The sequence below is a fragment of the Cyprinodon tularosa genome, unplaced genomic scaffold (assembly GCF_016077235.1).
Source record: "Cyprinodon tularosa strain WSP-4 unplaced genomic scaffold, ASM1607723v1 ctg852, whole genome shotgun sequence".
Classification (NCBI taxonomy): domain Eukaryota; kingdom Metazoa; phylum Chordata; class Actinopteri; order Cyprinodontiformes; family Cyprinodontidae; genus Cyprinodon; species Cyprinodon tularosa.
In genome coordinates, this window is record NW_024039621.1 from 402295 (window position 1) to 415724 (window position 13430).

Here is a 13430-nt window from a genome sequence, read left to right on the forward strand (position 1 = left end):
AACAGCGCCGCTGCTACAGCCGCTGCGTTTAGAAACAGCGGCACATTCTGGTGGAGCTGAGAACTGTGGAAAGAGTGAGACGTCTGAACATATAAGAAGCGCATTTTAAACATACATACATATATATATATATATATATATATATATATATATATATATATATATATATATATATATATATATATATATATATATATATATATATATATATATATATATATATATATATATATATATATATATATATATATATATATATATATATATGTGCCAGAAGGGCAGGTCTGAGTATTTCAGAAACTGCTGATCTTCTGGGATTTTCACGCACAACCATCTCTAGGGTTTACAGAGAATGGTCCGAAAAAGAAAAAAACATCCAGTGAGCGGCAGTTCTGTGGGCGGAAATGTCTTGTTGATGCCAGAGGTCAGTAGTAACCTGACAACAGCCAGATGCATGTCTCGCTCCGCCACATGCATCTGGCTGTTGTCAGGTTAAGAGGTCAGAGGAGAATGGCCAGACTGGTTTGAGCTGATAGAAGGGCAACAGTGACTCAAATAACCCGTTACAACCAAGGTGGGCAGAAGAGCATCTTTGAACGCACAGTACGTCGAACTTTGAGGCAGATGAGCTACAGCAGCAGAAGACCACACCGGGTGCCACTCCTTTCAGCTAAGAACAGGAAACTGAGGCTACAATTTGCACAAGCTCATCGAAATTGGACAATAGAAGATTGGAAAAACGTTGCCTGGTCTGATGAGTCTCTATTTCTGCTGCGACATTCGGATGGCAGGGTCAGAATTTGGCGTCTACAACATGAAAGCATGGATCCATCCTGCCTTGTATCAACGGTTCAGGCTGGTGGTGGTGGTGTCATGGTGTGGGGAATAATTTCTTGGCACTCTTCGGGCCCCTTGGTACCAATTGAGCATCGTTGCAACGCCACAGCCTACCTGAGTATTGTTGCTGTCCATGTCCATCCCTTTATGACCACAATGTACCCAACTTCTGATGGCTACTTTCAGCAGGATAATGCGCCATGTCATAAAGCTGGAATCATCTCAGACTGGTTTCTTGAACATGACAATGAGTTCACTGTACTCAAATGGCCTCCACAGTCACCGGATCTCAATCCAATAGAGCATCTTTGGGATGTGGTGGAACGGGAGATTCGCATCATGGATGTGCAGCCGACAAATCTGCGGCAACTGTGTGATGCCATCATGTCAATATGGACCAAACTCCCTGAGGAATGCTTCCAGCACCTTGTTGAATCTATGCCACGAAAAAGTGAATCAGTTCTGAAGGCAAAAGGGGGTCCAACCCGTTACTAGCATATATATACCTGTTACTATATATATATATGTATATATGCTATATTATGTTATTTCATATCCAGACCATCACTGTAAAAATAGCTGTATGTTCGTTATTTATTATTATTTGCTGTTAAAACCAGAATTAGGGCATAGAGCTTCGAATCCTGAGGTTCTGAGTTCGAGCCCCACTCCCACAGACTGCCACTCTGGGTCTCTGGCAGCCCACTGTTCCCCAAGGGGATGGGTTAAATGAAGAGGTAAATTTCTCCAAAGTGAGATCAATAAAGTTCAATTATATATATATACACTATATTGCCAAAAGTATTTGCTCACCTGCCTTGACTCACATATGAGCTTAAGTGACATCCCGTTCCTAATCCATAGGGTTCAATATGACGTCGGTCCACCCTTTGCAGCTAGAACAGCTTCAACTCTTCTGGGAAGGCTGTCCACAAGGTTTAGGAGTGTGTTTATGGGAATTTTTGACCATTCTTCCAGAAGCGCATTTGTGAGGTCGCACACTGATGTTGGACGAGAAGGCCTGGCTCTCAGTCTCCGCTCTAATTCATCCCAAAGGTGTTCTATCGGGTTGAGGTCAGGACTCTGTGCAGGCCAGTCAAGTTCATCCACACCAGACTCTGTCATCCATGTCTTTATGGACCTTGCTTTGTGCACTGGTGCACAGTCATGTTGGAAGAGGAAGGGGCCAGCTCCAAACTGTTCCCACAAAGTTGGGAGCATGGAATTGTCCAAAATGTCTTGGTATGCTGAAGCATTCAGAGTTCCTTTCACTGGAACTAAGGGGCCAAGCCCAGCTCCTGAAAAACAACCCCACACCATAATCCCCCCTCCACCAAACTTTACACTTGGCACAATGCAGTCAGACAAGTACCGTTCTCCTGGCAACCGCCAAACCCAGACCCGTCCATCAGATTGCCAGATGGAGAAGCGCGATTCGTCACTCCAGAGAACGCGTCTCCACTGCTCTAGAGTCCAGTGGCGGCGTGCTTTACACCACCGCATCCGACGCTTTGCATTGCACTTGGTGATGTATGGCTTGGATGCAGCTGCTCGACCATGGAAACCCATTCCATGAAGCTCTCTGCGCACTGTTCTTGAGCTAATCTGAAGGCCACATGAAGTTTGGAGGTCTGTAGTGATTGACTCTGCAGAAAGTTGGTGACCTCTTCGCACTATGCGCTTCAGCATCCGCTGACCCCGCTCCGTCAGTTTACGTGGCCTACCACTTCGTGGCTGAGTTGCTGTCGTTCCCAAACACTTCCATTTTCTTATAATACAGCTGACAGTTGACTGTGGAATATTTAGGAGCGAGGAAATTTCACGACTGGATTTGTTGCACAGGTGGCATCCTATCACAGTTCCACGCTGGAATTCACTGAGCTCCTGAGAGCGACCCATTCTTTCACAAATGTTTGTAAAAACAGTCTGCATGCCTAGGTGCTTGAATTTATACACCTGTGGCCATGGAAGTGATTGGAACACCTGATTCCAATAATTTGGATGGGTGAGCAAATACTTTTGGCAATATAGTGTATATATATATATATATACTATCGACTGATTCACCTTTGTTTCAGGAAGTTGCATAAAAATGACCATATCATTTAAATAATGTGAGTAAAGACTACCCTGTTATTCACAATCAGGGGTACTGCTGTGAAAAATGAAAGAACACAGCATGAAAATATTCACTATGGAGCAAACATGAGACTGCCAGTCAGAGTGGATCAGAAGCATCGTTGAAAAACAATTTTTAAAGCTTGCTGATTTTACTTCAGATCTGGACCCTCACTGGTCTGTTGTGGAAAAGTGCCACTCACACACTCTTTTCTCTTTGATCCCATTCAGTTTAAAGTTTATTACAATAAACCTAAAATTAATGACATCACCATCATCATACACTTGTTGTTTTCTTATATATAGATCTATTAGTTATCCCATCAGTAGATCAACTTTATCATGTACTAAATACTAGACCTTTGCAAAGCACATACATTCCTGTGTGGTTTCTGCATCATTCAGACCAACTTTAGAAAATACTTTTTCACAAATGTCAAATTATTTGAAGGCGCTGTGACGAAGGAATATCGGAGCCACAGCGTCCATTCGTTTCTCTTCATACATTAAGCGATACATGAATGTTATGATCCCTTTGATGAATTTTGTAGTTGAAAACCAGAAAGTTGTGGATGTGCTGAACATGGATTAGTCCGGCAAATGCCCCTGGCAAAAAAAGTTGGCACAGTTTCCCTGAAAAGATGGCAGAGGAATTTACATAACAGCATTAGTTCTCTTTGGCGTGTATGTAGGTCAGTGGCTGCAGTCAGACAGCCTCTCTGTTCTGCCCCGATCAGCAGTCACACTGAATAGATAGGCTGCCCAGGGTTACTCTGGATTCCACAGACGATTCTCCTCATCCCTGATCTGCAAAACTAAAATAACAGGATCTCCATTGCAAAGCATTAAAACAACTACAATGACATTAAATTGTAAAAATAGAAATGTAGACTGATGTAAGCAGATGCAGAGTAAAGATTGCTTTGAAAATGTCTGTTGAGAAGCTTGCAGGCAGGAAACGGCGGATTTAGTGTGACTACAGCCTCAGCACCGGGTCATCAGATCATCAATTCTTCAGCATCAAAACACAAACACAATCGGTGGCAGCCAGCAGTAAAAACGGATGAAATAGGTCATGTCGTTGGAGATGAAGGGCTTTTCCATGCCTCATCTCTGCTCACTGTCAGCTAAAACCAGTTCCTCCATCACATTTCAGGGGACTTATGTAAACCTTTAGAAGAGATAGATAGATAGATAGATAGATAGATAGATAGATAGATAGATAGACAGACAGACAGACAGACAGACAGACAGACAGACAGACAGACAGACAGACAGACAGACAGACAGACAGACAGACAGACAGACAGACAGAGGTTTAGAATAAAACCAGAGCATCAATCAAAGACAAAAAAATACTGAATATCTAAAGATATAAAATGCACAAAGGGGTTTTGAACAAGCTGGAATTTCCAATAAGCAAAATGGCGTCCTTGGGTAGAGTCTGGTTTAAATGATGTCCAGAGGGGGCACTGGCCCCTGGCTAGAACCGACCATGGTTCAATTTCCAAACATTCTTTTTTCAGACCAATTGTTGTTTGACTCCAGACCTAAAACCTTAAAAGTTGAATTATAAAAGGATTCACGGCACGAAGGGGAAGTTTAGGAGGGGGCCTAGCACCCAGCCCTGTGGTACTTGAGTACTCCCAGGGGCGGATTTAGGAAATTTGGAGCCCTAGGCAAAAACAGGCAGGGGGCCCTCTGAATTGAGAAGGCAACACATAAAACAGACACAGAAACTATACTTAAGCATATACATACATTATTTGTTATACGTTGTGTCCCTCTCTTCTTGTCCCCTTTCTTGTTGTTTTCCTCTCTATGTTTTGTACTTAGCTGACTTTTCATGCTGTCTCAAAAGGAATGAAAGATTTTTTTTTTCAGATTTTTTCCAAGCGCTAAACTCACTTACCTGATTGCTCATTCCTGTGTTTCCAAAAAGGCAACGGCAAAAGGAAATAACCCAGTCCTTCTTTTCAGTGCAGACAATCCATGATCTACTTATCTGTTCTTCATTTTTCATTTGGATGAAATAATATCTGCATGAATCATGACAGCAGACAAGATAGAGGAGAGCAGGAGGCGGGGTTATGAATCTATTTGCTCGTGAGAGCAGAGTTCGGTGCTTTTATATGTTGTCGCTAAAGTCTCCACTACCAGAAGAAAGTTGCTAGATTTGGCGCTAGGAGCTTTTTTGAAATAAAGGCACTAGAAGGGCCTTAAAAGTTGCTAAATACGGCGACAAACACACTAAGTTGCCAACACTGCTCTTCACATCATTTGTTTTCAAATAGTTTGCTGTTGTCTGTTTTGGACCTGAACATGTGCAGCACATTGGACAGATACAATGTGGTGGACACAGGGGGGTATTAAGCGTTCTGGGGCCTGTTTCAGAAAGGAGGTTAAGTGAAAACTCTGAGTTCGTTAACCCTGAAATGAGGGAAACTCTGGGTTTTCTGTTTCAGAAAGGGAGGTAAGTTAAACCTGAGAAAGCAGAGTAAGTCAAGCCCGTTTCTGAAACAGAGGTAACTTATACTCAGAGTCAGTTACCATGGCAATTTACTCTGTGAACCTAACCTGGTCGGGAGCAGGTTTTCTTCAGAAAATCCAGAGTTTATTTTGGTGTCCTCCCCTTTTTTAAAGAGGAAGTGATGTTTAAACACCTCATTGATTCTTTGGGGACATACAGTATTCATTGCACACATTTCAGTCACGTAGAGCGCATCAAAGGGAATGAAATGGCATGTCCTTTTATAAAGCCAGGAAGCTACTCTACTCTCATGATGTGCTCAAGGCTTACCTGCTTGAAGTATGTTTTTATATTTCATTTTCAGCTGCTGCCATGTTCTTTTGATGCAGGATTGCACCTAGCCATGAAAACTAAATTAGGTTTAATAAAATACTGTTCTTCCAGTTTCACCTCTGATATTATAACAGTTGGGTAAGTTACTCTAAAATAGTTCTTAATTACTAACTACAAATTTTATCTTAAACAAGTCTAATTAGATTAATGTAATAATTACTGTCTCTAGAAAGTATTGGTCTACTTACTAATTTGTGTTACTTACTTATTAATTACTTTCTAAATCCCAAATCAACCTCAACCACTTGAACAATACAAGGAGAGACAAGAAACTGCACTTCTAATGCTTTCAAATAAACAATATTCAATTGCATGAATTAATCTTAAATTGACCAAAGTGTGTAACTAGAGGGAGAAAGTTCAAATCAAAATATACCTTTTAAAAATTTGATATTAAATCCACTATTTTTTTATAGTCTTTAATTTAATTACAGTATTTATATGACTTAAGTAACTTAATTCATTACACCCAACACTGTATAAAAGTAATTAAAATGTAAACTTACACATTGACTCGAGCAGCTATTTTCACCCAAGCTAACTCTCTCTCCTTCGCCGCTGCAGCCGTGTTGCTTTTTTTTTTAAATACATGTTCAAATTCTGCATATGCTTGCATAAGCACATCCAGTTCTGCTGGTGAGAAATATGCACACCTTTTTTTGTCTGACGCTGTTGCCATGGTGACTCGTATTATCTGTGCTCCATTGATAATGGCTTTTTATAGTTGTGGTGCACGCGCTTAACTCAGAGTCAGTCAATTTAGAGTTGATTGAACTAACTCGTTTCAGCTGTTCTGAAACCCAAAACTCAGAGTTTCCAATCTCAGGATAAGTCAACTCAGAGTTCAAGTTTTAACTCAGAGTTGGTTGAACTTCCTTATTGAAACAGGCCCCTGATGACATCTTAGCGAGTTGTATTAACTATACATGTAAACAGAGTTTTATGGGCCCCTGGTAAATTGGGGCCCGAGGCAACTGCTTAGTGTCGTCTAATAGTAAATAGTAAATAGTGAGAGGAGTCCAAACTGGTGTTTCGGTATAAACAAATATTGCTTTATTAAACATTTGTCAGTGAAACATGACAAAAAAGATAAAAGTGGCTCTTTAACCCCAATGGTGTTTAATGACTTCACAGTTTTCACCAAAAACAGTAACACAACTATTCACAGTCAAAAAAAAAAAAGTGAGCAGCACTTCACCCTCATGCGGAAAAAAAAAAGAAAAAGAAAAAAAATCAAGAATGCATCTTCCTATGATTTAAGTTCAAATGCTACAAAACACAGGAATAACATTTAAGAAATCTGGGTTGCATCACTGAGCCATTCACGTTCACATATGTGGGAAACCAATCAGGAGGTCTTCTGAGTTCTACTTACATCAATATACAGCAAATAAATACACAAGAATCAAACGATTGTATAAATCTGAGGAGATCATGAAGTCTCTGGTTCGTTCTGCCTGTTACTGATCTATGATCAGCTGGATAGTTGGAATCATCTGAACCTCAGAAAACGTCCAGCATTAAACTACCAGCAGGTTCCATAATAGGACAATAATACATTTCTGGAATAAAAATGATGACATGTAAAGAACTTAAGGTCCCCAAAAAGTGTGTGGAGAGTGACCATTTATAGCACCTAAGAAAAAACTTAAAATAACCATTAGCACACAAAAGTGAAACAATAAAAATCAGTGAATGTTTTGCATCATCATCATCAGGAGAAAAAGTTACAGGAGCTCTGTGTGCCAACAGGAAAAATAAAAAGAAAAGGTTAATCTCTGCTTGCCGTTTTATTTGGTGTAAACTATTATTACTCTGGTAAACTTAAAGTGAGGGAAGAAAATGTGGAAAAGCTACATAATCAGTTGTGCAGTTTTTAGTCTGTCGGTGGAACGAAGGTATCGTTTAAACGAAAACATGAAACCAGAAACATCACGTCAGCTTGTCCTAAAAAAAACTTCAAAGTGACGAGTGCAAACAAGGTGACTGTAAAAGGCTGATTGGTTTGAATTTTTAAAATTTGCTACGTTAAAAACATTACAGAGACGTACAGGAAAAATGAGCACCATCCGGTGAAACGGAGAAACTCCAGCCTACAAATATCATCCAAACAGAGAGGTGGATTTTTGGACACTATGGCTGAGGTTTTTATTAGAATTTGGAACTATTGTTGGAAAATCATTTCAGTATAAAATGTTCTGTTTGTAAAAGGTTTGGTTCTGAAAAGTCCTTAAAAACAAAGGAACATGAAACTGTTTTAGTCAGAAACAAAAAAAATTGTAAATGTTCTCTGTGCTTAACAGAAACCACTGCATGAGGATCAAACTCCATGCTGGTATTTCTCTTCACTTCTACATTATATACAAAAATGCTCGGAGTTGTAATATGTTGCGATCTGATCTGTCGGATGGGAAATATGCGTCTAAATTATAAATATATGTCCAACTCTGTCTGTGTTGCTTTATCCAAACAGGTTAGACAGAGGTCTGGTTCTCAGAGGACTCCTAGGTAGCTCCTCGTCTCTCCCCACCTCCCCGCTGTCCCTGAACGAGGCGCTGTGGATGATCTGTGCTCGGTGGCGCCCTCGATGCAGCCGAGCGTTCAGCCGGCCGAGGGACGACTTCCTCTGCAGGCCCCCCTTGGTTTTCTCGGGCGATTCCTCTGACGACTCTGTTGGTGAGGTCAGCAGCCGCAGGGATTTCAGGTTTCCCTGGAGGACTTTGGGGAACCTCCAGCCGCGCGTCCTGCTGCTGCCGCCGTTGCTGTTTTCGACGTCCGACTCGGCTCCGGGAGAGGAGACCACCCCCTGCCTTTCCAGCTCGGTGGCCAGGAGCGGCGACAGGTACTGGAGGGCTCGCCTCCCGCTGTAATCCCGCGCTTCTGGATCTGCTTCCCAGTCTGAGAGCAGCGCACGGACCACCTGCCAAGGATGCATGGCATCAGTGTCTGAAAAACCCTGACATCATCCCACCATGAAGCTCAAAGGGTTGAATCACTTCCTCATGTTGCTCAGGACTGGTAATAAATGAACGATGAACTTTATACATATTTCTTTGCCCTTATAGATTATCGACAACTTTGTGTTTGCTTTTCACACCAGATCACCAAGATTTAAAGGTGACAAGGTGGAAAAAGACAATATATTTGAGAAGACAAGATGGAAACTAAGCTGGTATCTCAAAATCTCTGAGTTATTTTTGAACAAAATGATAAAAAGGAAATAAAATGTTCTTCTTTTTTATGAATCTTTACAACCTAAAGTTCATATCAGATATTTTTTATGCTTCTCTGTTTTTATGTATCCTTTACTCAAAAGCTTCAAGTGCAGTTCATGACACTTCGCTGCCTGCTACCCACCTGAGTGTGTCCATGCATGGCGGCCAGGTGTAGGGGCGTGTACCCAGCGCTCGATCTGGCGTTCACATTGACGGGGATCGTGTTCTCTCTGGCAAAGGCCAGCAGCTGGGCGAGCAGCTCAGCCTTGCCCTGCTTGGCGGCCCAGTGGAGGCAGGTGAAGCCGGTCACAAAGTCTCGTTTAGCTACCAGGCTCGGTTCCACAGCCAGCAGGGCCTGCAGGCTCTCCCACAGCCCCTCTGAGGAGCAGAGCATCCACTCGTGCTCCAGAGGGTCTAGAGTTACGGAGGAGCTTTCGTCGTCCGTGGCTGAAGAGAGGACGGATGAGGAGTCGCCGTCGCTCCTCACAGAGTCTCGTTTGCGTGACCCGCGGTTGATTAGAGACCTGCGAACCTGCGTACAAAGAAATTCAACTTAGATGCGTTTTTGTTCTCTACTCAAGCTAATACATTGGATAATAACCATGGAGGTCATTTTTAGGGGGGATCCCCTGCACTTTTTCAAATTTGCGTTTTGGTCCCCTGCACGTTTGACTGTCCAAAAACAGTTACTTTACAGTACGCAGACATTCGTCGAGCACTAGGACCAAGCAGAAAACTGCAGCTCAAGCTGAAGCCTGCTTCCCTGAGTTTAGACCGCCCAAAAGCTCCTGATTGGTCCACTGTCTTTTCTTGTGTGAATGGCTGTCACCACTGTCACTCCTGATAAACTCACTTTACAAAAATCTGATGCGCCACTGAATCGGGTCTGTGATTGGACGGTCAAACATGCCGAAGTTATTTATATTCATCTGAAATCAAAAATACTTCCATGACAATAACTAATGGAGACATTTGTGGAGATTGTAATGTTTAGGGTTGCGTTTAAGTAAGGAGAGGACGGTCAAAAACTCACAACCACACTGGTACTGGGAATTCCACAGTGCTGTCTTTTAATAAACACACTCTTTACCAACCTTACAAAGCAAATAGGAAAATAGGAAATAAACATGTCCGTCTGAGTACATGTATCTCTCTGCATCACGTTTCCTGCTCTCTCTACAGAGTAGCAGTGGCACATAGCAATACCAGAGTGTCTCAAAGAGACACTACACAATTCTGACTGTGACAAGATCTCACCTGAGGAGAACTGCTCATCATCAGCTCTATGAAGTTCCTGCGGCTTCCTTTCGGTGTTTGTATTTCCCCCACAGACTCCAGCCCCTCCAGCGCGCTGTCTTCAGACAGGCAGCTAATCAGCGCGGCCCGCTGGGATCCTTTGGACACTCTGCGTGCTCCTCTCACCGCATGGCTGTGGGAGCCACCAGGATGGGCCGGATCCAGGTCCAGCATCCCGATAGTCGGAGCCGACTCTCTCCTCCTCCTGTCCCTCAGCCTCACCTCCCCTCCCCCAGCAGTGGTAGGGGTTCGTGAATCAGCGTTACTCTGGGACTGGGCCACAGATTGGTTGTTACCATTTGACTGCTTGTCATTGTCTGGACGGGCTCCTGTAGAACCAACACACATTTCAAGCATTGTTATTAAACCAATGAACATGTTACTACAACAAAACAATTACCAGTAAATAAGATTCTACATCTTCGTTGTCACAGCATCCGGACTTTATCACGTATGTTTTGTCTACAATTGGCTGAATTTTGGAAGTATGTTTTCATGTTCTTGTTCAAGGTATTAAAAACTCACATTAAGCATTTGCAATTTCAATAATTTTTCAAATAGCGGCACCTAGATTAGGTTTAAACGCAGCGGGTAAAATTATGTTAGTTTTTGCTACCATGATGGCGACTTATTCTTTAGGAAATAGAAGGACAAATCTCCATCCTCATTCAAGCATTGGGTTAATGATCTGAATTAAAAACTAACCCTGGAGCATGGACGTAATTTTTGGGACATGTCCCTTACACTTTTTCAAATGTGTGTTTGGTCCCCTGCACATTTTACTTTCCAAAAACAATGTTATGCTACAGCACACAGATATTTGTCGAGCACTAGGACCAAGCTGAAAACCGCAGCCCAAGCTGAAGCCTGCTTCCCTGAGTTAAGACCGCCCACAAGCTCCTGATTGGCTTTTCTTGTGTGATTGGCTGTCAAACACATTGAAGTTATTTATATTAAAAAATACAACCCCCCCACCACCACTTCTGAAATCAAAATTTCGTCCCTGCAAATTCATTATGCCACATAGGGTAATATACAGAAATGTGATACTGTGCAGCAACCAGTTCTCTAAGTTATCAACAAAATGGACTCTGATGTCATTGCTCCATAATTATAAAGAAAGGCCTCTTTTTATTCAGATGTTGTTGTTTGTTATGGCTGCTCCTACCATCTAAAGAACATCTCCAGTATAAAGGACCTAAAGAGTCACTGAAAAATAATATCATCAATTTTAAATTCAAATTTTAAACCATGCAATTTGAAATCCAATTTGAAAATTATTTTCTAATTCCACATTTAGAATTGTATCAGTAAAGATGAATTGCAAATGGTATTTATGAATCCATTATTAAATACTGTAATTTAAAATTTTATTTTTAAACCATATCTTTAATTAGAGATTTATAATACAAAATTCATAAATCTGACTAGAAATAAGTTTCATAATCACACATTTAAAACCCTTCTATCCAATTTCTTTTTCCAACCTGCATTTTCAAATCCTTTTTGAAAATAAATTTTCTTTTTGCACTTTAATTATAGATGTTGGAGATCAGCCTGTTTTCCAGTGTAGTCCTGTTTCTCTGACTGTGGCTGGCTGGATGTGCTCTCTTCGTTCTCTGACATGGGAGCTGGCTCGGAGCTCGTCTGCCTGGCTGTGTGTTTCCTGGACGGGGCCGCCTTTTATCTCTGCTTCTGTCTCCTTGAACCCCAGTCGGCCTCAGCAGATGGCCGCTCACACTGAGCCTGGTTCTGGTGGAGGTTTCTTCCGGTTAAAAGGGAGTTTTTCCTTTCCACTGTCGCTACAAGAATGCTTGAGGGATTACATTGGAGTCAATGAGTCGATACAATCAACTGGTTTTTCTTAGATAGAAAACTTTGAATTAATTTGACTCTATGATCTGGTGAACTGTAAAGTGCCAGGAGATGACGTGTTGTAAACCGGCGCTATAGAAATAAACTGAATTGAATTGAAATTTTGCATGAGCCTAACTGTTCTATTTAACATTTCCTTACCCTTCTGGTCCTTTAGCACACTTAAAACCCAATTAAAATTAGTCCAACTTTAATTTATTTTATTTTTAATCATTTTAAATATAATTTTTTTTAATAATCTTTTTTAATATTCCCTTTTTATTCTCTCTAATTATCCATTCAGTGAAATGTATCCCACGGTGATGTAGTTTTTGGTTTCCCTTTTCTTCATATACTGCATTCTCAATTGTCATGCCATTAAAAATGTGCTTTTTAGGATAAATAAACTTTAGGAAAAATATACTACATAAAAACTTGTACATTATTCTGGGCCACTTATTGTGAATGATCAAAGTTCAGTAAATAATCACCAAATATATATGTATATATATCTCAAATAGAGCAGAACAATAAAAACTCATTGAAATCATGTGGATGGTCGCATCCCCCCTAACCTGTTTGTCCTCCGTCATCATCAGGGTTTCCATTCACCTGCTTGCTGTCCTGCACTGCTTGGATGTTCCCGTTGCACTCTGCGTTAACGTGGCCGTTTGCGTCCTTACGCACCACCGACTCCCTGCTGCCGTCTCCGTTTAAACACACAAATTTCTCCCCGTCCTCCACCTTTACGAACCCCACGCTGTCAACAATACCTCTCAGCAGCTCCCATCCCGCTCCTTCTTTCTGCTGCTCGTTACAAGGAGATGCGAAATGATCGATCAGCTCCATCTGTCGGACCCTCCCTCCTTTCTCTAACAGGAACTCGTGCACGGCTTTCTCCGTGCACCGTTGGGACGCCATCATCCTCATGAACGCCTCCGGGTGACAGCAGTTATGGATGGATAATCGGCATTACGGATTTCCCAAATAAACACATGTTCTCACTGGGTTCCTCGATGGAATCAGTGGATGACAGCATCCCTTCCCCTGCCTTCTTTCGTTTGCTAAAATATGTATATCAAGGTTTGGTCAATAGAGGGCGCGCTCGAGCATGCAAGGAATATGTTGCGTTTGTACCCCCTCGTAAAACAGACATTCATTTATTAGCAGACAAACCTGACAGTATACAAACATAAAAGATACGAATGTTAATCATCTTATCATATAAAATAATATTTAATACTATC

At 41.6% G+C, this 13430-nt stretch overlaps 1 protein-coding gene across 1 annotated transcript; it reads right to left on the reverse strand.

The window, feature by feature from the left end:
- Positions 1-6848: 6848 nt before the first annotated feature.
- Positions 6849-13273, reverse strand: sowahca (sosondowah ankyrin repeat domain family Ca). Its single transcript, XM_038273037.1, has 4 exons — positions 12759-13273; positions 10291-10658; positions 9176-9565; positions 6849-8738 (listed from the first exon to the last, which is right to left on the reverse strand). Exons 1-4 carry the CDS (start codon positions 13111-13113, stop codon positions 8280-8282), a joined length of 1572 nt encoding a protein of 523 aa, XP_038128965.1. The 5' UTR covers positions 13114-13273; the 3' UTR covers positions 6849-8279.
- Between the last annotated feature and the right edge of the window lie 157 nt (positions 13274-13430).